We start from the raw sequence: 27059 nt of genomic DNA on the forward strand, positions 1-27059 counted from the left end.
TCTGAGTGGAAACTTAACCAAACAGTTCCGAGTTTAATATTCGATACACAAAACAAGCTTCAACCTCAATGTCAAAATAAATTATTCCTAAGAAATTCTAATTTTGTTGTTGAAGTTAACACGAAAAAAAAAACAAACAATATAAAATATTAAACAACTATGGCCGAAGCTCCTTCAAGTGATGGTGCTGAAGATAAAAAGGAGTCGAGGACAAAAAAAATTATTAAATTAGTTTTACATATTCTATTCCACATACTTTTGATTGCTTACTTTATATGGATCACGATTGTATTTGTGAGGTTCGGTAAGTATGGCTTAGGAGCTTACAAAAGCTGCTTTAAAGCTTGCTTAACTTAATGCTTAGATAAAAATGGATCCGAATGCAATGAGCCTGAGAAGGACGATACTACAGCACAGCCAACGGCACAAACTAAAGCTGATGAGAATACAGAAGTGAAAACGACGGCTGTATCAGGAGTTACAACAACAACAACAACAACTGAAGCACCATCCAAGGAAACAGTATGGAGACCTCATATCCTTTGTGAATTGAACTGGTGTATTGGCTACGGCTTCTTTGTTATCATGTTTGTCACCTTTTATTTATTTTGGATATATTATTGGCTCTTCAAGCCATATGTTGGACAGAAACTATATGATGACAAGATTGAGCCAGTTATCGATAAATGGCTTATTTTCAGTCGCAAAACGTACGTACATCAAATCGAAATTCAATTTAAATCTGCTGATAACAATCAGAATCCCGCAGTGTAATATCCATTATAATGCTGGTGATTGTTATTCTTTTGGTCGGAGCATATTTAGGTTTTGAGTGTCGAGATGATGTCAAGAAATTGATTGGAATTTCTGGACCCGTTCTCTTTCTGCTTCTGGGATTTGCGATCTCCAAGAAACGCAGCGCGATTCCATGGCGAATTGTCGTTCATGGACTCTTGGGACAATTGATACTGGGTATATTGTGCATACGTCTGCAAGTCGGCAGGGATATATTCAATTGTGCCGGCGAGAAGGTGTCCCGTTTTCTAAGGTTCACCGATTATGGCGCTCGTTTCGTATATGGCGATCGAATCTGCGATGAATATGTATTTGCATTTGCCATATTGGCTGTCATCTTTTTCTTCAGTGTGGCCACATCAATACTGTATTATCTGGGCGCTATGCAGTTCTTTTTGGGCGCCTTTGGATTCCTGTTGCAGTCAACGGTGGGCACAACGGTCTGCGAGAGCGTCAATGCCTGCGGCAATGTATTTCTTGGCATGTCAGAGAGTCCATTGATGGTACGACCCTATATCGAATTGCTGACCAATAGCGAGTTACACTGCATATGCACATCGGGTTTTGCTACCGTTGCCGGCACTGTCCTCGGCGCCTATATATCCTTTGGCGCCTCGCCGGCCTATTTAATCACAGCCAGTGTTATGGCCGCACCCGGCGGACTAGCTATTGCCAAACTCTTTTATCCGGAAACTGAAGAGTCCAAGACAAAAGCCGATAATATTCAGCTGGAAAGATCGTAAGCGTTTAATTAAAATTCCTTTCTCGATTTCAATCTCTTGTGGTCTACAGCACAGATAAATCTCTTATGGATGCAATTTCTACTGGTGCTGCCAATGCTTTAATGATTGTTTTAGGCATTGTTTCCAATATTATTGCCTTTCTAGCGTTGATATACTTTTTTAATGCTGTCACCGAATGGTGTTTCGAGTTGGCGGGCCGGAATGGAGTCACATTTACATATCTGCTTACCCTGATCTTTATACCAGTTGTATTCGTAATGGGAGTGCCCACATATGATTGTGAAAATATTGCAAGGGTAGTGGCCGAAAAGACTTTCATCAATGAGTTTGTTGGTTACAGATCACTGGGTGAACTAATCGTCGGAAATAAGATTGATGTAAGTTTTGGCAAGTCTTTTTCAAAAATTAAACGATTTTCAAGCGGAATGTCATTTTGTTCATGATTTGGTTTCTAAATTAATTCTGCATTTAAATTTTTTTCATCCAGAAAATTTGATATTTTTTCGATTCTAAGCCGTATATCATCCAATTTTCCATACCTACCCCTTGACATTTTTTCAAAAACTTTGATCTCTCATAACTTTATCAAAAATTAACCGATTTTCAAGCGGAATGTCATTTTGTTCATGATTTGGTCTCTAAATTGATTCTGCATTTAAATTTTTATCATCCAGAAAATTTGATATTTTTTCGATTCTAAGCCGTATATCATCCAATTTTCCATACCTACCCCTTGACATTTTTTCAAAAACTTTGATCTGTCATAACTCCATCAAAAATTAACCGATTTTCAAGCGGAATGTCATTTTATTCATGATTTGGTCTCTAAATTAATTCTGCATTTAAATTTTTATCATCTAAAAAATTTAATATTTTTTCAATTCTAAGCCAATTTTCCATACCTACCCCTTGACATTTTTTCAAAAACTTTGATCTCTCATAACTTCATCAAATAATAACAGATTTTCAAGCGGAATGTCATTTTGTTCATGATTTGGTCTCTTAATTAATTCTGCATTTAAATTTTTATCATCAAGAAAAATTGATATTTTTCGATTCTAAGCCGTATATCATCCAATTTTCCATACCTACCCCTTGACATTTTTTCAAAAACTTTGATCTCTCATAACTTTATTAAAAATTAACCGATTTTCAAGCGGAATGTCATTTTGTTCATAATTTGGTCACTAAATTAATTCTGCATTTAAATTTTTATCATCTAGAAAATTTAATATTTTTTCGATTCTAAGCCAATTTTCCATACCTACCCTTGACATTTTTTCAAAAACTTTGATCTGTCATAACTCCATCAAAAATTTACCGATTTTCAAGCGGAATGTCATTTTGATCAAGATTTCGTCTCTAAATTGATTCTGCATTTAAATTGTTATCATCTAAAAAATTTGATATTTTTTCGATTCTAAGTCATCTAACATCCAATTTTCCATACCTACCCCTTGACATTTTTTCAAAAACTTTGATCTCTCATAACTTCATCAAAAATCAACCGATTTTCCAGCGAATTGTCATTTTGATCATATTTTATTTTACATTCATTAACTCTTTTAGGAACGCAGCGCTGGCATTGCTACCTTTGCGCTTTGTGGTTTTGCGAATCCAGGTTCTTTGGGAATTATAATAGCATCACTGAGTGCCATGGCTCCGAGTCGACGGAGCGATATAGCAAATGTCGCAGTTCGGGCCTTAGTAGCTGGAACCGTCGTTAGCTTCATCTCGGCTTCCTTTGCTGGTATACGAAATATCATAACTTTTATTCTATAATTGTACAAACTGTTGCTTTCAGGTATCTTAATTCAAGAATCCGAACTAAAGCAACTGGGTCAAAAATTCTTATATATTATGGACGTGGACGATGTGAGTGTTGGCCAATATATGTACAATGTTTAAACAGAAATAAAATGTATATTAACTAGCTTGATAAAAGTTGTTTTAAATTGCTAATGGTGCTCCTCAGCTGCATCACATCGGATGCATCTAATTCGCCAGAGTAGAGAAGCAATTCTTTTGAGTTACTCTCAAGTTGTTGTATTAATTCCTTGGGCTCGTTCTCCGATCGTTTGCGCTTCTGGCTGCTTAATTTGCAGCGATGGAATTGAAGACGCTTGTAATCCCATTGTTGGTAATTAAAGTTGTAATTTTTGCTTGCATTGGACCTATAATTTAGCGGCGGTTGCAAAGCATTCAATAATGGCAACAAATCAGTGGTAATTGTGTGTAGATTAGCCAAGGATTTGAGCTGTGCATCATCACTATTCTTGCAGGAATGAAGGAATTTCTGAATATGCCAGCAGCTCTTGATAATCTCATGTGTAGGCATTGCTCCCTGCAATATGCGTAGCTGTGTAGCTCGATTACATTGGAGTCCCAGCTTAAAGTAGATATTAGCCAGGAGCTTACACTTGTCGGTTTTAAAAAGTTCCTTCACGCTTTCTGCTAAGAGATGCAGCCAATCAGATTGGCTGTTCATCAGCAATTCCATCAAAGCTAACTGCAAGAGTAGAATGTAAGTTTATATATGTATTCAGATATAATTAATTGTGGCTTACCATTTCATAATACTGCTCAGCGTCGTTTAAAGGCGCTATCAATATACGCTGAAGACGCATTGTCCACAGTCGCTGATCCTGCTCAATTCTGGCTGATACACAGTGTAAATAGCGATAGTTTTTCATATTGAATAGTGGCAGCTCGTGGTTGCCCAATTTATGGAAATATCTGAGCATGCGTTGTATATGCCACTGACTCGGATTCTGCGAGAACAGAGTATACAAGTTATTGCATTTGATGTAATAATCGGTGGCCTGCACGACATCAGGATGACTCCAGCCATCATTTTCATCTCTTAAACTGCAAGAAAGTTACCAAATTGATGAATTATTAGGAACTAAATCTCGACAAACATGCTTACCGAAAGCAAATCATGAGCACATCAGCACAAACTTGTGACTTTATTAGATCCTCTTGAAATAGTCCATTATTAAAGTATTTAAGCAGTGTTACAGAGTCTGCCAAGTACAAGAGGCTGCCAAATACTTCTAAAAGTCGATTATAGCGTGCAGCATTTGTAAAGTTTGAAGCATCTATGCAATGACAAGAGCAATAAGTAATTTATAAATCAATAAAAAAAACTTAAGAGTTTTACCTTTGACCAAATATTCAAAGATTTTCTGTACTGTTTGGCAGGTGAGTGGCATAATTTCTGTATTATCAATAATGACCACAGTGATATAATCCAAGCAAAGCTCATAGTAATCCTCATCCGCTTGTTCCGGCTCTGTCAACAATGCCATAAGGTACTGAAAAATAAATTTCTTAGTTAATTGATTGGTAGTTCAAGCTTGACGGTTAGGAATTTACGTTTTGAAAGTCATTCAGCTGATAGATTAGCTCAAAAAGTTCCAATACATAGGGTCGCACATATTTTGAGACAAGTATTGGAATTTCCTTGCTCAGATCGTGGGTTGGTCGACTAAAAGAATAAGGAAAACTTTAAAAGCAAAGTGCTTATAAAACATTAATTTTTCTGACTTACGATTCACCGCCCATTAATAGCAATATCATGGTGTCCAAAACGGTTTTGTCCATATGTTTAACACCGCAACTTAACAGTTTGTGCAGCATTATTAAATATGCCTGGGCAATCTTCAAATGCTCTTCCATCTTATCCAGCGGTACGGAAGAGACACCCTGTAAAGGTAAATGAGTAAACTTTAAGATGATTTAATTTGCTTATATAACAAGTACCTTTTGATAAACTATCTCCAGATTGTTGAGAACAGTGTCGCATAGATGCAATATGGTTTCCTGTAACCAATCGGGCAGGGATTGGTTCAGATCAACACTGCTGGAGTAGTGGGTGCAAATGTTTGTCATTGTCTTGCTGGTTTTCACAAATGCACGCAAATGTGACATTTTAGCACCGAGAAAGTCTGCAATCTCAATCAGCTGTCGCAGCACTTTAAAGACAGTGAGTTTAATTCATAATTATTATAATTGAATCGATTGCCAAGACTTACAGGGTGTAATCCGAGCATGTACTTTGCTGGAATTGGCAGTAATTTCCTTCAGCAGGAAAAGCACCGTCATATGCAGCTCGATTGCCAGCGGTTCATGCTCCTTTAATGCATCCACATTGTTTTCAATGCTGTTTACAATGCCGATTAATATAAATATTTAAATATAACTGCCTCTCAATTACAGTGCTCACCTTTGCTGCAGACAACCGTTTACAATGGAAAGCAAAAAGAATGCTGTTGTGTGCATTAAACGTTCGCCAGCTTTAACCAGCTTTTCCTTGGCCCACTCAGCAAAGCCCACTGCATCATTTAGCAATGTTATGAAATCATCGCATGCCGTTTTATTCTCTGGACTCACATCTTCTTTCTGCAAATTATAAGTCAAGATTTACAGGCAGTTTGAAAATATTGTGCACAGTGCTTACCAATTTTATGAACCACTCATACAAACACTTGAAAACCTCTATACAGCATATGGCATCATTAAAATAGGCTCGCAGCAGTTTTCGCAGCCAGAGACTCAACACTTCCACAGTTTTAGCGCTTAAATCTGTCACACTGCGTTTGCAAATTTCTAATGCTTTTTCTTGTGAAACACATGAAACTACATCTTCGCAAGCAAGACATTGCAGTTCGCCAAATGTTATACTGACTTGCATTTCCGCCTGTTCCTTTTCCAAGTCAAATATATTTTCCATATTGCCAGCTATTAGTTTTTAGTAATTTATTTTTAATATTTGTTTACATAAAATAAACACCGCGCCATTTTCCTCTTGCTACTGGTATATCGATTTAATTTGTTCTGTAAATCTATCGATATCGGGCTGCCATTCACAAAATACGAATTTTTTAACCAGGCCTGCCAAACTGTTTTTTGTAGGGACATGACTATTAAAGCAAGTTGGCAGCCCTGTACCTTTGCACCCTGTAACCTTTTGGTTGCAGTCAAACTTGATTTCTTTTTCGTCGCAACGCTTCCACCGCGAGGTTGATTTTTATTTTGTCGCCACAAATAAAATTATATACACATTACTAAAATGGTAAGTAATTTACTTGCATATATTTAGATGTGTTTAAGTCAAGTGCCCTGTTTATTTCCATGATGTTTATTATTTATCGCCCCAGTCTGAAAAGATGTGTTGATTCGATTTTCTGCTGATAAAAAAATCGCCACATGCTTTCTGAATAGTTGTGAATTTATGCAAAAACTACATAAATGTTGTTCTAATTACAGATTATGATGCATTGGGGAAGCTAACGGATGCCGTGTTAAATTACCGTCAATGGCCTGAACAAAATTCAAAATGTGATTACATTGAATCACAATGTGCCGCACGTGTTGGCAGAATTATTAAGGTTAGTTCCGATGCAACTCGAACAAGTTTGGCGGCAAATTTCACATGATGCTTTTTAATACCGCCCCAGTCGGAAATATAATGTCGATTGGTTTTTAGTTACTGATATTTTACAAGTTGTAAAAGCATTTGAATTTTTAAAAGATTGCATTTAAAATATAACTATTTTTTTAATTTTCAGCATCACCACGTGTTCAATTTTCTCGATTCGTTGGGTACACTGCCAAAAACTTAAGGTGAGTTCAAATAAATTGATAGTGCATAACCTGAAAATAATGTGATGAGCAACTTATTTAAGCCAAAACAGTTATCCCTGTCATAAGAACAATTGATGATGCAAATATCTGACAAAATATAAAGAATATAATATTTTCACATTTAATTAGTTTTCAATTCTAATCGAAATTATTTTCCATTTCAGTTGTCTTTGAAAAGACAGAAGAAGCCCCTTTGTACGGAAGAATGCAATTCAGAGAATAAAGGTGAGATTTGTTTACATTTCATTTGCTATCAATTCTTAACATGATGTTTTATATACCGCCCCAGTCGGAATTAATAATGTCGATTGGTTTAACTTGCTGATAATTCTATACTCTAAATTAATATAATTATGTATGAACGCTGTATTAAATGAATATTTTCTTTCTTTCAGTAATTGCTTGCTTTTCATTGACTGAATTGGTTTGAAAGCTGTAACTCAAGGTAAGCATCGTCTTTTTTTCTTAAATATATCTTCACTATCTTATCTGATGATAAAAACCGTAGACAAGCATATAACTGAATTTATGTGTGTTGATACCGATTCGTCTGAATTACTTTGAGATACTTATATGTATGCTTTTGTATCTATAAATTCCATTCTAATGAAAATGTGTCTTTTTCCTCTTGCAGATGACGTAGCGTATTCTTTGTAAACTTATTAAACAGTTGTTAAAAGTCAAAGGTTAGTTTTTTTTTAATGTTATATAAAGTTAATACTTAAATCACAATGATGAACACCTTATTTAAGCCAAACAGTTATCCCTGTCATAAGAATAATTGATGATAAAATAAACTGACTAAAGAATTGTTCATTATGATGATTAATTGTTTGAGAAATTTATATTAATTAATTAAATTAATTATTTCAGATTGCTGAAAGATTTGCAGTAGCAACAACCTTATCTTTTCAATGGCAGCAGCAAAAGGTAATTATCTGAGAAAATTATATATTTATTAATATATGCAAGTTTTTAAATGATGCTTTCTATACCGCCCCAGTCGGAGTTAATAATGTCGATTGGTTTTTAATTACTGATTACAAATTTGCATTCCATTTCTGCATATTGGCATTTATGTACAAATTTTTAATGTGTTATATCTCTTTTTTTTCTTGCAGATAATCTTTAAATCGGGACTACGTTTGCCGTTTGTTCAAATATCAAAATAGGTATGCAGCTGACTCTATATATATATTTAAAATGTTTCAATTTGATGACAAAACCCTGACAAGCATATAACTGAATATTTTTGTTGATTACACACGACTGATTTTCATAAAGAAACTTTTACTTATTTTACTCGACGTAAATGACACTTAATAATACTTATCAATTTATTTTCTATTTGCAGGCAAACCAAATGTCGTCATCTTCATCGACTATTATAAGCCTTAAATGTACAAGCTGAATTTGAATAAAACCACTAAATTTGTTAAATGTATTTTAACGTGATATATTTTATTTGCATTTCATATTATAGACATTCATTTGTTGTTGGGTATTATCTTTGTCGCCTTGGGCCGATTCATTGGCACCATGCGTAATATATAAGAATATTTTGTTGTTTTGTAAATGTTGTATTCTGTCAACTCTTATTACACTACATAATATGTTTGTATACTCGTAGCATGTTTTGGTTTGGTATTTGTAAATTTATACTCGTAATATTCAAATATATATGTTAAATATGCTTGCTATCCTCGAAATATTCAATTGCTTTATTGCTCAACAACCCAAAACGAATTCAAGACCAATAAGCATTAATCGATAGGAGGCAATCGGCCTCGATCTACATATATCGATATCCACTGGGTTGTTATCGAGCTGCTTCCGTTTCCGCTCGATACACTAATATCAAATTGTCGGTAAAAAGTAAAACATTTGATTGAAAGCACGACGATAAATGTTAGTTTTTCAATTACATTACAAATACACATATATCTACATAGGATATAAGTAGTATATATATATGTATATGAAGAGAGAGATAGATAGATAGTCTATTCGGATAGCGATATAAAATTTGTGACTACAAATGGATAGACAACATTTATAAAGTTTTCTTTGAAATATTCATATTTGATTTATGCTTTAACAAACATAGAGCTCTATAACTAATTAATAAGTGCAAAAATATGTTGAAATCATGAATTTGTTACTCTTTTTACGTAATGTCTGAAAGCGTATCAGTCATATAGAGCGTTTTATTCTCTGCTAAATGGGGAAAATCAAGCGTTCTATGTATAAACCAAAATCGAACATTTCATTTTTTAACATCAATGACGATAGACAGATAGCGATTTGTTATTACGTCTCGAAGAGTTTACACGAATCGAATACAATAAGTATATGTATGTTTGTCTGTCTGTAGATATCAATTCCGTGGTGGAAGTCTGCTTGATATATGTATATATATTTGTGTGATCCAATATTAAGACATGTCTGTCTTTCAGAACCAAATTGCTTGCAACTTCTTGAATATATCATATCATAATTTGTTTTTTGTTTTTTTTTTATTACTTTTTTTTTTTGTTTTATATTATCGTATAGACGTTTTCAAAAAACAATAAGGAATCAACAATATTCATAAAATGTATCATTATAGAATATATGATAAATATAAATCTAAAAACTACATATATGTATGTTCTTTTATAATTATTATTATTGTATGTATATAATATATTTTTGTATTTTCTTTGTTTCTTGGGAAAATAAAAACTGATTGGGTTTTGTTTTTTTGTCTACTTGTATGATGAAATAAATAGTTTTGGATGAATGTGAATAATATGTTGAATCTATCTAGTGTCCGATGTGCTTCTTGATAAGCGCCTGCAGTAGACGCACCTTGGCCTTCTTCTCCTTGTACTGGGCATAGGTTTCGGTTTCCAGAGATTTGCGATCGAGCTTTAACATTTTGCGTCCGTTCTGCTCCTCGAATATGGACTCATACTCGCGAATTGTGGCCTTGAGAAGTGTCTTCTCATCCCGCACGCGCTCCAACTGCTCCCACAGCTGATCCAAGCTGAGCGCCGCTATATTCTCCGCCTGCGTCTGCTCCGGTGCGGTGTTTGTTGTTGTTGTTGTTGTGGTTGTGGTCGTCGACTCATCGGAGGAAGCATTCTGGGTTAATGTATTTGGCGCCATTGAGTCGCTGGGTGAATTTGTTGTCTCAGTGCTGTTGTTCGATGAATACTGCAGCGGTGTCGATGTTGCCTCAAAGACCATAGCCTCGTGCTCCAGTATGGTGGGCAACTCTGGCACCCCGCTGCCCCCACCAAACATAATGCTGCGCGATACCAAACGCTTCAGCTGACGATAACGATCATAGAGCGGACGTGCTGCATCCCGCTCCTCCTTGGTTATGGGATGGCCATAAAGGCTCTCAAAATAGAGCAAACCATGCTGCACGGCGGTCTTCTCCTGCACCAGCTGATCGGATGTCAGCTCCTCCAGCAGCTGCGGTCGATGACACTGCGCTCTCTTCTCACTGAGATTCTGCAATTGCAAGAAAATTACAGAAAAAAAGTGAATTAGTGAAACCAGGAACCGTAACAGTTATAATTTTTAAAATAAAAATTACAAAATAGCAATTATTTGCTAATTTAAAAAAAAAAATGGATAAATAACTATTAATTTCAATATTTATTTTAAAAACTAAAAATAATTATTAATCTCAAATTTTCTTTATATAAATAAAAACTATTAATTTCAAATTTTATTATAAAAATCAAAAATAAAAATTATTTGTTATTTTCTATTATAAAAATTGAAAGATAAAAATGGAATAAAAATTTCCAAATAGAAATCCAATAGAAATTGACAAATAATATGTATTTTTAATTTTTATAATAAAAATTGAAATTAATTATTATTTTTTATTTTTTAAAACAAAAATCTAAAATAAAATGTATTATTCAATTTTTTCATACAAATTTTTAAGTTGTAATTTTTTTTAAATTCATAACTATTATTTGCAGTTGCTGAGAGAAACGACCTCATTTAAGGACGAAGGTCAACGAGCATATTGCAAACGACGCCATTTGTCGCCTTTCACAGTCCATCAATCAACTTTAAGTCGACAACAAAAATGGAAATTGTGCGAGTAATTAACGAAATGTCATTTGTACCCAAAATGAAAGCCCCACAAGAAAAGAAATAATGCCCAAAAACTGATAAAAATAATGATATAAAGTACCCGGTGGCAGGCAATTGGTAAACAAGACAATTAATCAGCGACATGCATTAGGCATTATTCGATTTGCTCGACTTAATGGTGAAAAGTGCTCGACAAATATGTGTTGGAAAACAAAAACAAATGAAATTACGAGAATACTCGATTTGTGGCACTGAAAAACATCACAGGCAGCCACTACATATCCACATATATCCATATGAGTATATCCCATTGGCCGAAATAATATTTCTAATTTGGCAGACTTTCAACATACTATACATATGTAGATTTGTTTTCACATTTGCTGTGACAGACAACTCATGCTGAGGAGGCTTGTCCGAAAACAACAAAACTTATATAAACACATGGGCCCAAGCCAAAACAAGTTGTTAAAAATAAAATTATATATTGCATATAAACAGTACTATAAAGAAAGATCATGTGTGTGTGTGAAAACAACGATAGAAAGTGCTAAGCATTTTTTGGTATGAATTTCCGCATTTTAATGAGGCAAATAATAAATTAATCATAATATGATTTATCATGAAAGACAGTTTAGTTTTAATCTTTTAATAATGAGTTTTAAAGTAAGATCAGTTTTTAAATAGTTCAGTTATATATTAACTAAAGGATATTTTTGAGTTTGAAATTCACGGCTTTACATTTTGGGTAACAATATCTTTTAGTTGGTTATCTGATATCTTGAAAAAACTTTTTTTTTTTTTTAAGAATTTAAGAAAATTTAAATGCAGAATGAATTAAAATGCCAAATAATGATTAAAATGACATTACGCTTAAAAATCGGTTCAGCTTTAATCAAGTTATGAGAGTATGAAGTTGGTCAGACCTCGGAGTTAGTCACTTTACAAGTCAAAATTTTTGTTCAATTTCGCATGATTTTTTACAAAAAAAATGAAAGATTTCAGAATCAAGTATAAAGTGTTGTTTTATACTACTTACGATATAAGGAGTTGATTAAAAGTGAAAACTTGAGATTTAAAATTTTGAATTTGCAAAATTTCAAAGGTCGAAAATAATAAATTTTTCTAAATGAACAAAATTTGAATGCAGAATGAATTTAGAGGCTAAATCATGATCAAAATGACATTTCGCTTAAAAATCGGATAATTTTTGATGAAGTTATGAGAAATTAAAGTTTTTGAAAAAATGTCAAGGGGTAAGTATGGACAATTGGATCATAAATGGCTTAGAATCGAAAAAATATCAAATTTTTTAGATGATACAAATTTAAATGCAGAATCAATTTAGAGGCCAAATCATTGTCGAAATGACATTCCGTTTGAAAATCGGTTCAGTTTTGATCAAGTTATGACAGTTGGAAGTTGTACAACTCTTTGACCTAGCAACTTTACTACAACCGTGACCGTAACCGTAACAACTGTTTAATCTTGAGCAATTGTATCAGAAATGTACAAACTTCAGTATAATTATTTAAATAATTATTCTAAAAGACAACAAGCTGCATGTATTATATAAATAATTTCGTTTTTGGCACACAAAGTGACTTTGCTGTCATTTAATAATTCAAATGGCATTTCGCTTTCGTTTAAAGATTGTCGGATGAAAAGATTGGAAAGCCGTTGACGTCATGCATGATGCGTTGGCCATAAAATTAGGCCACGTTAATGATTGTGAGTGGATTGTTGTTGTTGTAAGTTAGGCTTACCTGTTCGATTTCGCAGAGTGTGTTCTTCATGCGCTCCAGCTTCTTGGCCGCCTCCTGCTGAGAAGCAGCGATGGCATTGGCCCCCACCTTGATGCCCAGCGCCGCAATGGGATCAGTCTTAAGCTCGTGTCGCTCCTTGCGCAGCTTGCTCAGCTCGGCGAGGGCGTTCTTCATGTACTTATCGTTGAGTCGCTCCGCCTGCGATGGCCGATAGCCCAGACGCTGCTCCAACGCATCCTCCAGCTGCACCAGTTTCTTTTTCAGCGCCGTCACCCGTCGATTAATGGCCTTGACCCGCTCCTCGGGCGTCTGGAAGGCCATCATGGCCGGCACCACCTGCTGCATGACATCGCGTGTGCGCATATTCTCCAGCGAACTAAACGCACGCACTGCATCCATCGGCTCCAGGCAATCCATATCCTCGCCCAGCAGCTGCACGCTGGCCGCCTGTTTGGGCTGCTGCTGTGGATACGGCATCACCTTGGACAGCTTGGCGGCCGCATCAATGTTGCCGCCCGCATGATGTCTGTAGTGGGCGTAACGGCGACTCAACATGGGCGCCGGCTCATCGCCACGCCCCCAAGGCAACGATTCCTGCGCCGAGGTCAAGTTCAGACTCTGCTGCTGTCGCTGCGGCGGCTTGGCCTTAATGGGATGGGCACAGGTGGCATTCGGTGTGCTATCATCGCTGCCCGCCGAGCTGCACGAGCTGCTCGTTGTTGGTGTGGGTGAGATGCTGGCGCTGCGTTTGCTCTGCTGCTGTTGTTGTTGTTGCTGCTGCTGCTGATGGAAATCAATCAGATTGTTGTCGTTGTGATCGGCAACAGTTGCTGCTGTTGTTTGTTGCTGCTGCTGTTGTTGCTGCTGTTGTTGTTGCTGCTTCTTGCTGCTTATAAAACCACGACGCTCATACTTTAATGCCGACAAATCATATTTGTAGGCGCTCTGTTCATCCCGCCGCGAGGGCAAGTATTTCCCACCCGCACTGGGCTTTTTGCTTACGCCGGATTTGCGCACCGGCGGCTGTCGCGATTTGCAGAAACGTTCGCTGCTGCGTCGACGCTCGTGCTCACAGTCGCTGTCATCGCTCGCCTCCCGCTGCAACTGTTGCAGCTGTTGCAACTGTTGCTGCCGTCCATTGCGCACCGGCGAATGTTGCTGGGAGCGCGCTGGACTTGTCTCGTAGCGTGCACGATCTTTGGTTACCTCGCCATTGGCGCTCAGCGGCAGATTGGCCAGCGCAGCATTGTTCTCCTGCTGCTCGCCGTTGTCGGGCGGCAGATCGACACCGGAATCACGCTCAAACTCCTGGCAATAGCTGGCATAGCTGGCGGTACGCTTGAAATCCTCGGATGAGACGCGTCTAATCACCTCGCAATGCGTTTGCCGGCAATGGGTTTGAGTGGTCTGATCCGCTGGAGTTTCCGGCTCGGTGAGCAGCTCCTCGCTGTTGCTGCGCTGTAGCTTGCGATCCTGGCTGCTGGCCGAGTTGCTGTCCAGTCGCTCCTTGCGTTTGCGCGACTTTTGCCATTCCAGTGGATTTATGATTTCGGGTAAATATGTGGAATTGAAGCGTGGCAGCGTCTGTTCCGTATTCGCCAGCTGTTGTACCACATCACAAATGTCCTGTGGATGTTGCTGCTTCTGATTCTGCTTCTGCGTTGTCGCTGCTGAGGATGATGAGGACGCTGATGAGGCGGTTGACGATGCCGACGACGATGACGACGACGACGACGATGATGAGGAGGATGAACCAGTGAGACGACTTAGGTCGTCTTCGTTAAGGCCAGTTGTGGGATGGCGCATGCCGCACTGCAATTCCAATTCCAATCGAAAACGAGAGAGAGAGAAGAGATGAAGACACATTAATTTATATAAATTGATATATTGCTCATACGACGCGTGGTCGCCCACTAAAAGTCTCGAGACTGTCGCATCACGAGTCAGTGTCGCCGGCGTTTTAATTAAACAACACTTTGCCAGCACATGACGCGACTCAGTATGAGTGCTACACTGATAAAAAAATTCAGTCTATTCTAAACTCAAGATTTTGGTCTCAAAACTAAGCATTTTAGTCAAAAAAATGCGTCGAGACAATAAAATTCGTAAATTAAGAAAACACATCTTGGATTTAGGAACATTTTATATAAGATCAAGCTCTTATTTTAAGAATTAATGTTCTTAAAATTAAAATCAAAAAATAAAAAAAATAAAAATGATTATTTTAAATAAAAATTTCTTTTTTTGAATTTTGACTTTTAAATAAATAATGTTCTAAAATCAAGATTTTGGTCTTAGAACTAAGATTTTTGGTCTAAAAAATGCGTTGAGAACATTAAATTCTTAAATTAAGAGAACACATTTTGATTTTAAGAACATTTCATATAAGATCAAGCTCTTATTTTAAGAATTATTGTTCTTAAAATTAAAATAGAAAAAAAAAAATTAAAAATGAATATTTTAATTTATAATTTCTTTTTTTTTAATTTTGACTTTTATTCATTTTATTCTGTATTCTGTTAATAATGTAATTTTAATTTGCTCTTTAGTGGGATTCGAACCGCCGCCGGGCCACCATTAATTTCATATGCAACAATAAATATTTATACTTTCCCAAGAATTTAAGATTTTTATTATTGATTTTGATTTTTTAGATTAATATTCTGAGTATTAATAAAATGGTCTTAAATGTTCTGATTTTAAGAAAAAAATATGTAAGATGAATGTTCTGGATTTTAGGAGTTTTAGGAGTCATTTTTTTCAGTGTATATGAATGTAAAAGCCAAGCCCTTAATTATGAATAATTAAGCAACAAACTGGCAAAACGTCATGAGTTGACGGTTCTGCAATCGCACGAGTTAACCATTAAGTGGGCTAATTCACTTTCATACCAGCCCCTAATATGACTAATATCCATTACAAAGCCATATTCATCATGTGCATTAACAAGAACACATGGAGCTCAAGTCTAAATAACTCACATATATAGGGAACGCATTGAAATTGTTTTGTAATAGTTATTATTCACCCCGATGCAGCAGATAAGCATCTGTGTTCGCATTTAATCTATGCTGACCTATGACTAAGAGCACAATTATAGTACTTTTTTATAATAGTTGTGTAAAGAAATTTACTAAGAAGTCGATATAACTATTAATATTCATTATGCAAGTCATACTTGACTTAAAAGTTAGTTTAAATGATTAAACTAAAAAAACATTAAAAAATACGCATGTAGAAAATATAATAATTAAACAAATTATGACCTTAATTAAAATACATTCTTTTAGAAATATCTCTATCCATTTGTGTATAAAAAAAAAATTTATAAAAAAATATTATTGGAGTCTTAATTTTAATATATTATATTTAAAATCAATCTTGACCTTCGTAGGAATCTTTCAGATTAGTTAATCAGATTGTATTGAATAACAATTATTCCGTAACGTTTTTTTTTTAAATGAAAAATATTTTTTGTTTCGCAACTTTAATTTAAGAACAGAAATTATTTTTATTTCGTGATTTATACTTACAAAATATTAAATTATAATTTTTTTATCCAAATTTTAAGCTAAAAAAAAGGTTTTTTTCGTAAATAAAATTTTAAGAACTGCAAAAGTTACGATCCGTGAAACAGGCATTAAAAATATCAAAATCAAAATATAGTTTGGGATAAAAAAATATTTAACTATTTTTCTATAAGGTTTTAATATTAAAAAAAAATAAAATGTAATAAAATTTGAGTATTGAAATAAATTAAAGATAATACTGACTGGCCTAACTTGCAAATAGTTTATCGTTGAAATGTCAGTTTTTACGTAACCAAATACAAGTTAAAAATTCTTTTATCAATTACAAAAAAAAAAAAAACAAATTTAAAATCTTTTCTAAATTAAAGAGAATTCATTGCAAAATTTACCAGAAAATATGTTATAATTTTAGGCGTCATTTCAATTAGCTGGTTCGCTAATTTGATCAGTCTATTTAGATATAATATCACAATTGAATTTAAATGTTTATCACAAATTGTCGCTTATTTGGCAAATCACTTTTCAGTTCAGCACAAATATAGTCAGTTTAATAAGAAATATAAATCTGACGTAATTAATATCAATCGAAATCAATTGAAATTTTCACTTTGGTCAATTTAACAAGCTGAAGTTGAAGGTTGTTGTTTCTATTTTCATTTATTCGTATTTTTAATTTTTTTGATATCACTTTTGTTGTTGTTGTTGTATTATTTGCTGCAAATTAAAATTGTGTCTAATCACAATTTAATTGCATTGCAAAAATTTCACATGTTTTGTTGCAAATGTTTTTGGTTTATGTTCTGTTTTGTTTTTCTTTTGAAGAACGAGAATCTGGGAACGTTGCTTTCTCTGCGCGCGCCAAATTACTATTAAATTCATTTCAGCGCCGACCTCGCGAATTATATGCGAAATTCTGGAGAGACTCCTACAGACAGAGAGACAGAGAGAACATAAACAACACAGCGAGCAAGTGAGAGCGAGAGAGAGAGAGAGAAAGAGAACGCGCATGCGCATTGATAATTGCCTAACCAATCGATCATGAGCTGAGCGTATAAGGCTGCAAGAGAGAGAGCGAGAGAGATAGAGAGGGAGAGAGCGAGAGAGAGAGAAAGGTGCGAAATTTGTATGGCCTCAACTTATGCAAACTTGAGAGATTTCCAGACTGCAGACAGCAGATTCGCAATATTATCAGCAGACACACGAGGCGTATGATTGATATTGCGATTTATTGATATTTTTATAGGAATTTTCAAAAATAAATCTTGCTAATTTGCCAGTGCTTATGACCAACTTAATTAACGTTTATGCACTTGTTTATGTTCAAAATAACACAAACAAAATTAAAATGGAAGCAAAATATTGATATGCAAACGGCAAACGGGCAGCAAACACTTCCTTAACGAAAACAACACAAATATTTCAAGAGCAATGCCACAGTTAAAGGCCGCCACTGCGTATACGCAATGTCTATTTAATGTCTAACTGAAACAACAATCAACCAAAAATAAAAAAAATATATGCTACTGTTAACTAATTAAGTAGATGAGTCTCCGAGCACGTCAGCCAGTAAGATGCTGCTGTGCCCATAGTACATGGCAGAATTGTGTCAGTCACCCTGTTTATGGCTTGTACAGACATTCAATTACTTGTGTTTGTGCCACGAAAAATCTCAACGAATCTCAATTAAAGCCCACGCGCCTCTGACGTCAATGCGGAATGGGAATCATGGAATCATTTCCATTCCAATGGAACTCCATGATCGCTGACAGTTGAGCCAACGACTAACTTAAGGATACACAAACTTAAGTAGAAGAAATTATGGCGCGTGCAAAGAATGAAGCCTTTCTGTTATGTCAGGCATTAATGCTTATCAAATTAATTGGACTAAGTTGGCAGACTTTCAAGCTTTATATCAGCGAAAAGTGGGATTTTCTTTTAGGGGGGATTTGTGTGCGTTGACAGCACAAAATGAATGAATGCGGCAACAATGACAGCAATTAAAATAATACAAATATCAACAAGAGATTGTGTTGCATTCAAAGAAAGTGTGATAGATATTAATTTGAGATATCAAAGAACAATATTTATGTCATGAAATACTTGATATAATAAGCCGCTTGTCATCGATCTGTATCCATAGGTATTTTTATTACATTTCTGCGTATATTTATGTAATAGCAAAACTTGTTGTTTTCTTCGCATTTGGGCGTCTTTTATCTATAGTTATAAATAGTCGCATTACCGTGTGTGCTCGATTTCTGTGATAAACATTTTCCAGCTAAACAAATGCTTATCCCCCCAAATGGCTGCTTATGACGCAATCGATTAAATAAATGAAAAGCAGACTAATCGTATATCAAATGCAGTGTCAACAAATGCACTAAACCAATTAAATAATTAGTTAATATGACTGATCAAATGTTGCAAGTGTAGCAGAAAACACGAAAAAAAAAACGCTGAATCATAAACAGCAGCCAAGTCATGATAAATAAAATACAATTTCAGTTTTCCAACTGATAAGAAGAAACAAAATAAATGATAAACAAATGGCGAATGGCTCGCTACCAAAAACCCAATCAATATGCCAGTAACAAAGTTGGAATCCATAGTATATAATAATGTTATTCTTTCAGAAAATATTGATAAGCTCAATGCGTCATGGCCTATTTTTAGTTGTGGCACATTCAATTGTTTACTTAGTGTAATACGAGCATGAAAAACGTTTTTCCTTAAAAAAAAAGCTGATATTTCATAAAGTCAACAAAAGGAAATGAAATTGTTGTGTATTAAATACAAAATTCATTGGTAAGGATTGAGATGTAGATAAATGTTGTTGAACTTTTGCTGAGGCTATTGAATTTCTTAAGTTCTACGCCCACACAAAACAACAAGAAGAAGAGGAAGAAGAAGAAGAAGAACAACAACAAGTTTTTACACAATTTGACTGTACGACACGCGCTTTAATCAAATTGTTTACTACGTTGCTCAGGGCACGAAAACAAAGTCATAAGCACAAAAAGGCTTTGCGCTCGACAACAGCATCACAAACACACACACACACAGAGACACACACACAGAGACACACACACACACGACACACACACAGAGACAGTTACTCGCACCGTGCTGCTAAAAGTGTAACACACGGCGTATGCGCGATGTGCGCATTTTAACAAATCCGTGTAAATTCAGCGTCACAATCGCCAGCGTGCAAATATTGAAAAGGCATTTTCACATTAGCCTCGTTGTTGATAAGATTTCAGCTAAAGTCTAACTAAACCGGCAACAGACTGCCCAGCGCCAGCCTGGACTGGCTAAAACCGGTGATAGCTGGGTAGCGGCATCATCATCATTTAGGGCATCAGTTACCAAATCACTGTGCGATTAGTGCTCGTATTAACAAATTGGCTAAGTGATGCTTTTTTTAGACACAGACTGAATCTGAAACTGAATCCCAAACTGACAACAGGTAATCTCTCTGTTGTGCACTTCACATAGCTTGACTGCAGTCATCCATTGTCCATTGTATCTTTTGTTGCGAGAGCTGTCAGTTCCTTAATGAATGTGGGATATATAAGTGTTGTATATAAACATAGTTAACTGTCTGACAATTTATCAAAATGGCTTAGATAAGATAACAATAATATATATGTTATTGATTTAGGATGTTTAGATCAGATCAGCAATTGTTAAGTGTCCAACTGTTGAAATAGAACCAGGCTAAGAATAGCATGTATGACAGTCAGACTGCAACACCATGTGATTAGAATACTTCATGTCTATATTTATGGTGTGCTTTATTTTTAGAAATCTTTGCCAATTGCCTGGCTTAATCAATTGAACAATCAATCAATTTATATTACGTTTCTATCGACTAAACAAACGTACCACATGTATTACCCAATTTTCCTCTACACTTGCCTTTAAACATATTCACATATTCAACTTACAATGCGGTTAACGTCAGTCACGTGCGCCATGTTTTTGGCTGCAGGCTAGAATTATATAATCCAAAAAAATACGCAGACAGAGGAAAAGAAGTTCTACTAAGACAAGAAACTGCTTTTGCTGCTGCTGACGTCATCATTGTCTGCAAATGTCAGCGGAATTTAACCAAGCAACATAAAATTTAAATGCGGAATAAATACAAATTTAATGAATTAAACAGCTTGGCAACAAAATTATACTTAATAGGAATGAAAAGGTAAATACAACAAAAAGTTAATACACTCATAAAATATGAAAGATACTGAGATTTTAAGGTGTATATATATTAAAAAAAAACAAAAAAACATTAAAATATTACAATGTAAATTTACTAGACAAAACTTTGAGCAGTTCTTTTTTATATGCGAAGCTATAGAAACAGTCCAATAGTTGTAATTATTTTTACAATTGAAACAATATTTTCAGGTCGAATAAAACACAAGAACTTTACAATACATTTCCATAGTCATGGCATATTTCAGTATAAATTGTTACTGTTAAGTCTAGTAAATTTACACAAATACAACGATACTATGTTAGGTGAATACCCTTCATGTAAAAAATGTTAATAGGTAAAGCCTGTGGTAAATAATTATAAATATTTGAAAAGTTAAAGATAAACCAAACTAAAAAGTTACATTTAAATAAAAGTTAGATAACTTACTACATACATGACATTTAGATACTATCCTAATATTATAAAGAAGTTGGAATTTTCTATTGATAAACTAACTATTAAAAAAATATACTGACTCAGCAATCAAGATCTCATGTGAAAAGAAATAAATGAAAATGAAATAAATAATCAGTTTGTCATAACACAAAAGTTTATTTTAAATAAATACTAAAATAAATGTCTCATATATTGCTTTGTTAGGATTGCACACAAAAGGTTGTCGAGCAGAAAGAAGACTACTGAAAGAAAATAAATCACAGAGAAAAATGATAAATGACAAGAAAAAAACAATATAGAAAAAGGGCAAATGGTTTATTAATGTATGCTGGGAATGGAAATGTCACGAAACAATGGGATAGGTAATGAAAACGAATTGAATCGGGCAAAGTACGATTACACCTACTCTTCTAATCGATTGTCGATTGTCTGATTTTCTTATTTCGCTGACAGCACGTGACGCAATTAACGGTTGCATTTCATTGATACTTTTGTCGTTGTTGTTGTTATTGTGATGCTCAATTTATTTACAAATTCCGCTTTGACAATACATGTATTTTTACTCGAGTTTCGTTAAAATCAATCAAGTTCAATTGAATATGGCACGCAGTTGTATAAGACATAAAGCAAAAAAAAAAAAAAAAAAAGAGTCCACAAATTTTATTTTCCAGTTTCGTGAACTTTGCCAAGTACTCATATTGAAAATGAATGATTAAACCGAGCAGACCACAACAACAGCAAGAACGTCACAATCTCGTAGTCGTATTGACTTGATTTATGAGTCCAGTTGACTTGCCAACAGGTTTTTAATTTAAAAATATTTAAGAATTTTTTTTTGCATTTTATTTTTTGTGATCATAAATGGTTGATTTTTTGTTCGATTCTACGGATATCGTTGCTGTTGCCGACTGTTACCACGTGCCAATGGAAGACTGGTACTGTTACTGCTACCGCCATTGGGTCTGGGACTACCTCTATACTACTGGTTTACCGGCTCCGCTGCGAGTTCAATCACAAGATCACATGACTGTCAGATGTTTGGCCTTGTGACCAACTGAGATGCAAATCGCAAATAAAATCTTTAATTACGATGAATCAACTTGTGCATAATCATGTTCGCAACGAGTTGTTTTACCACTACACACTGAGGTCGCAGATCTTCACTTGAGAGACTCTAGAGTCTAAACGATCAATGCTAATCAAAACAAATAAATTGTATTGTAGTAGAAAATCACAGAATGTGACATAGTCTTGTTTTTCCAAAGGATTGCAACTGTCTACAAATAATAAATAATCAATTTGATCTAAGCTAAACGTAAAAAAGATCAGATTCTACTCTGATCGATCTGTCAGATAAATGACCTCACTCAACAAACAATGATAATAAATTTAATGATAATGATCTATTATAATAGACTATTGCACATTCAATATCTCTTACGTAGATTTGCTGTTCTTTTTATAAATTTTATTTTAATCGAAATAAACAATGAACTATATTTTTACAGATGTGAACTCTTTGCATATTATCTAAATATAGAAAATTCACGCATTACCGAGCTCACACAAATTCGATTGTTGATCAATTGTTGTTTCTTATTTGTTGACTTGATTTCTGGGCTGATTTGTTAATTGAATTCAACAGCCGTGTGAATTTGAACAGTGCTGGGCCAGAAAATAGAACCCTAAGCAGATTGCCAGGCAACTGTTTAATATGTAATATTATAATTATAAACAATATGAAACAAACAGTTTATTGACTTGTCTAATATGAAACGAGAACAAAGGGCTTGGTAATCATTTTTTTTTTGGGTCAACAGCCATGAATATTGTGTGAACGAGACATGACAATTGAAATTAAGTATGGGGGAGACATAAGGCGATTTCGTGCCTAAAAGCACGCAACAGTTTGTTCCACTTTGCAACAAGAATAACAATAACAAATAAGCAAATAGATACAACAAACAATAACCAGTCTCTGTCGTCAGCGAAAATTTATATTCAAACAAAATAAGGTCGATAATTTCCAAAAAATTTTCCACTTCAATGTGTAAAGAAACAAAGAGAGACGACAATAGATTATTATTGACATTTTCATGTGGCAGAGTGTTCACTGTGGCAAATGACAGACAATATGACTCAACCGTAAACAAAGAGAAAACATTGAACATAATTTAATCGATTCAATGGAACTGTAATGGAAAAATCAGTCAGTGAATGTTTGATATGAAGATACGAGTAAGAGTTCCTGCCTGTCATAAACAAACAAAACTCAAGTAACTACTAAGAAGTACTCATCATCGACTATGAATATATATGTGAGTGTGAATGTGAATATGTCTACTGTTTGTATTTGCTTTCGACACAGACTGTGCACAAATTGGATATCAATCATGTTTGACTAAATGCCAACAAAGTCCAACTTTTGTTTATCAACAACTGGCTGGGGGATTAGTTCTTTTCGAAATTAACTATAAAAGTGCTCACGTAGTATGTATAGTATAGTATGATGTTCTACTTGCAAGTATTTTGTGCCTGGCAACGCTCAACTTGCAATAGCAAAAGGTGTAAATTTCTTTATAACAATATCAATATGAAATTCAACACGATTAGCAACAATCTGAGCAAATGTGTTAAATGGATTAACGATAATTGAGACAGACATGCGTCAAACCTCATAAATTAAGTTAAGTGAGAATGAGAGTGACTTAGAGAGAGAAAGAGAGAGAGAGAGAAGGAGGAGCTTGGAAATTTGATAATTGATTAAATTGGCAGTACAAACAGAAAGTAAAAAAGAAATAAATAATCATAAAGATATAAATCATCCAATTTTAGCGTTACTCAAAATATATTTTAAGTTAATTTTAGCTATTCTTTATTATTTTTAAACTACTAAAATGCCTAATAGTTTTAATTTTGAGTTTATTTATGTGGAACATTTAGATGTTACTAAAACATATTATTATAATATACGACTATCTTAAAAGTGTCGTAAACAGATTGTAAATGTCTACAAATGCAGTAAAATAAGATAACAGACTGTCGAGTGAGAGAATGATGACAAGTATAGAGAAAATTAAGAGAGTATGGAAAATTAATTCTTGGCCTTAAGTAAACTATAGAAAATATGAATATAATAATCAGATGAAACTGATATATACGGAAATCGAAACCAACGGAAAATCTACCAAAAATGTATGGAGTTTTGGGAGATTTTTGGTTGGTTTTGATTTTTGTGGCACCCCCAATAGTTTCTTTTATTTTCAAATTCCGAAATCCTATAAATGTCATAGATATGGAGTTTAGTAGTATTCAAAGTAGAGACTAACAATCGTAATAAGCGTACACGGAAAAAAAAAATCCGGGATTACGGGCTAAAATTAATCCAATGCGGTGATTCTTATAAAACACGTATGAAATACTTAACTCAAACCAGAGTTTTCTCAACAATATTTCAATATATGGGGTTCTGTAATATTATTTTTCAGTTAGATCAAATAATATGGGCTTCTTTGACTTTTTTAATATAGATTATTTAGGATCCTGTTTATCTATATATTACCTTAATTTAGGAACTATATCCTGAATACTTACTTAAAAAAGTAAAAGTTTTTAAAACAGATTTTTAGTGTAACGACAAATGGTGAAAATAAATATAATATATTTTTTTTAAATCTGATAAAAAAGTTATAATAATATACCCGATATACTTACAATGCAAGCCTTAACGGACTTCCAAAGATTTTTCGCAAAGTCTTCAATTTTGCTGATTTTTCCACGTACGTTCGCCAGCTGCGCGACGTTGTTGGTTAACACAGAACACAGAACACAAATAATAAAAAGAGAGAGATTATCGCTTGGTTGGAATTTGAACAGCGATGAATCGAAACCGCTTGAGAGGCCCCCTTATTAGATTCTTAGGCGGCGGGGGGGTGGCAAATGACGCGAGTATTTGTTGGACTTGTCAACGAGATGTTAGAAATAGTCACATTTCACGCTATGATAATGATAAATCCGGCAAGGAAACTCATACACACACACACATTACGAATAATAGTGAATCTTTGAAATCTGATGTTGTTGTTGTTTGCTGATTTAATAAATTTGGCTAAATGATGGCTGATGTAGGCTTAAATTGTTAACTTTGGTATTGTAGCATGGATCGCAATTCGACGTCCTGGTTGATGTTGTTATTGCTGTTGTTGTTGTTGTTGTGGCTGTTGTTATCGTTGCTGTTGTTGTTGTTGTTGTTGATGTTGTTGTTGCTTGGTCCAAGGCTCTCTCTCAATAAACGCCCACACAACGTTCTCTTGTGACTTTTTGGCATTCAGTTGAGCATCAGTTTGATTTTTTTCTTAACCTTATATTGACGATTACGCTGATCTATGACAAACTCATATCGCGATCTCTGCACATTTTCGCTATTTAATTGAAAACAGCTCAAACCGAGTAGGCGTAGAACTCCTAGCGAATACGTTGTGACTGAATTATATTGCCCCGTTTAGATGCGAATTAAATGCCGCTCTGCTGCAAACTGATGCAACTGTTGCGGTTCAAGCGATCGTATTGCTGATTAAGCCGAAAATAGCTTATAACTGACCCACACAATTGGTGTTAATCGATTGGACAGCACTGTTGCACTTCCTCTCACTGCAACGTTTGGGAAGTGAATGCGCAGAGACGGCGCACCTGATGTACTTATTGTATTGCTTTGATTCGTATTCGTATATCCTGCGATCGCTCTCTTCGTTTGACGTCACACGTCCACAGTCAATCTCTCTCTCTCTCTCTCTCTCTCACACACACTCTCTTTTTGTTTTGCTGCGCTAGCTGCAGTTGCTGCAATTGCGTTTGCACTTGGTTTTCGCTCTAACTTTATAACGTTCTCTCTTCGTTTTGCTCTGCTTCTGTCTCTCCCACTACGGCTGCTTCAGGAAGTGTGTGGATACGAGCCGATATCTAAGCATGTGTCTCTGTGATTTTCGACTGCAGCTACTTTGGCCGCTCTCTTCTGGAAGCGTCGTGCTACTTTTGCGCCTTCTTCTGCCTGCGGCAGCAGCAGCAGCCACAAAATTTTCCACTTGCACTCGGTTAGCGAACGCCGTTATAATTTGTGTTTTTGCTAGTTTTGGTTTTACTTTTGCGTTTGCTTTTACGTTTGCTTCTGCGTTTGCTTTTGTTTTATGCGCTTGAGCAATTATGTAAAACGTGGCTCAATTAGATTTTGGGCAAAATCGTTTCTTAGCCTCTCCCTGTTGCCAACTCAGCTTTTGCTTTTATACAGTTGTTGTCGGTGTAGTTGTCGTCGAGGTCATCGACGCGGTCTTAAAAAATCGATATTTTGCACTCGCTTTGTCGTTAGTTTTTTTTTTAACACACGTTTTGATTTCAACACAATTGTTATTTTTACGTAGTTTTGTTTGCTTTGACTTTGACTCTTATGCGAAACACATTTGCATTGCAAATTCCTTGCTAAATATATTTTATACTTCTATTTGTATTTATACTCTTGCCGTTTGGGTTTTCAATGACCGACTGCCGCTATTGTGGGGGCGGCACAGCAGCTGCTGCTCAAGCGAATGAGCAACACAAAAGCAAAGAAATAAAAACAGAGTCAACTTCAAACACACACACTGGGAAAAACTTTCCGCTCGTTTGGACGCACGTTGTGTCACGCGAGAGACTCAATTTCTATCTGGGAGGCAGACTCAGCGTCAGCACGAGACTTTGGAGCACTCAACGAAATTTGCTATGCTTGCGTGTTTGTTGCTTTTGTATTTTCGAGTAACGAGCGAGTTTTGCCTTCTTTATGTGT

General features: G+C 35.1%; 3 protein-coding genes, 1 long non-coding RNA gene and 2 other non-coding genes across 9 annotated transcripts; 4 read left to right on the top strand and 2 right to left on the bottom strand.

The window, feature by feature from the left end:
- Window positions 1-128: 128 nt before the first annotated feature.
- On the top strand, window positions 129-3477 carry LOC117783582 (solute carrier family 28 member 3). 2 transcript variants are annotated; one of them, XM_034621031.1, is made up of 6 exons: window positions 129-304; window positions 365-710; window positions 770-1534; window positions 1588-1915; window positions 3108-3288; window positions 3343-3477. In XM_034621031.1, exons 1-6 carry the CDS (start codon window positions 160-162, stop codon window positions 3444-3446), a joined length of 1869 nt encoding a protein of 622 aa, XP_034476922.1. In that variant the 5' UTR covers window positions 129-159; the 3' UTR covers window positions 3447-3477. The 2 variants fall into 2 exon arrangements, with proteins under 2 accessions (XP_034476922.1, XP_034476923.1); XM_034621032.1 differs by having other exon boundaries at window positions 132-304; window positions 1145-1534.
- LOC117783581 lies at window positions 3065-6349 on the bottom strand. Its single transcript, XM_034621030.1, has 10 exons — window positions 6001-6349; window positions 5767-5942; window positions 5576-5703; window positions 5304-5515; window positions 5092-5246; window positions 4917-5028; window positions 4702-4855; window positions 4468-4639; window positions 4106-4406; window positions 3065-4047 (listed from the first exon to the last, which is right to left on the bottom strand). Exons 1-10 carry the CDS (start codon window positions 6271-6273, stop codon window positions 3469-3471), a joined length of 2262 nt encoding a protein of 753 aa, XP_034476921.1. The 5' UTR covers window positions 6274-6349; the 3' UTR covers window positions 3065-3468.
- A 179-nt stretch (window positions 6350-6528) lies between these two features.
- Window positions 6529-8816, top strand: LOC117785333. Its single transcript, XR_004617503.1, has 9 exons — window positions 6529-6615; window positions 6810-6931; window positions 7112-7166; window positions 7352-7412; window positions 7583-7632; window positions 7822-7873; window positions 8061-8117; window positions 8309-8359; window positions 8542-8816. It is a non-coding gene; the product is annotated as an uncharacterized LOC117785333 (long non-coding RNA).
- On the top strand, window positions 7202-7285 carry LOC117786014. The gene has a single exon (XR_004617548.1). It is a non-coding gene; the product is annotated as a small nucleolar RNA R38 (small nucleolar RNA).
- Window positions 7911-7995, top strand: LOC117786015. The gene has a single exon (XR_004617549.1). It is a non-coding gene; the product is annotated as a small nucleolar RNA R38 (small nucleolar RNA).
- A 1117-nt stretch (window positions 8817-9933) lies between the features above and the next one.
- Window positions 9934-27001, bottom strand: LOC117783045 (protein FAM13A). 3 transcript variants are annotated; one of them, XM_034620206.1, is made up of 4 exons: window positions 16974-17505; window positions 14704-14866; window positions 13055-13923; window positions 9934-10688 (listed from the first exon to the last, which is right to left on the bottom strand). In XM_034620206.1, exons 1-4 carry the CDS (start codon window positions 17001-17003, stop codon window positions 9993-9995), a joined length of 1758 nt encoding a protein of 585 aa, XP_034476097.1. In that variant the 5' UTR covers window positions 17004-17505; the 3' UTR covers window positions 9934-9992. The 3 variants fall into 3 exon arrangements, with proteins under 3 accessions (XP_034476097.1, XP_034476095.1, XP_034476094.1); XM_034620204.1 differs by lacking the exon at window positions 16974-17505 and adding an exon at window positions 24959-27001 and having other exon boundaries at window positions 13055-14866; XM_034620203.1 differs by having other exon boundaries at window positions 13055-14866; window positions 16974-17507.
- Window positions 27002-27059: the final 58 nt, after the last annotated feature.

This window comes from Drosophila innubila (genome assembly GCF_004354385.1).
Source record: "Drosophila innubila isolate TH190305 chromosome 2R unlocalized genomic scaffold, UK_Dinn_1.0 1_C_2R, whole genome shotgun sequence".
Taxonomy (NCBI): Eukaryota; Metazoa; Arthropoda; class Insecta; order Diptera; family Drosophilidae; genus Drosophila; species Drosophila innubila.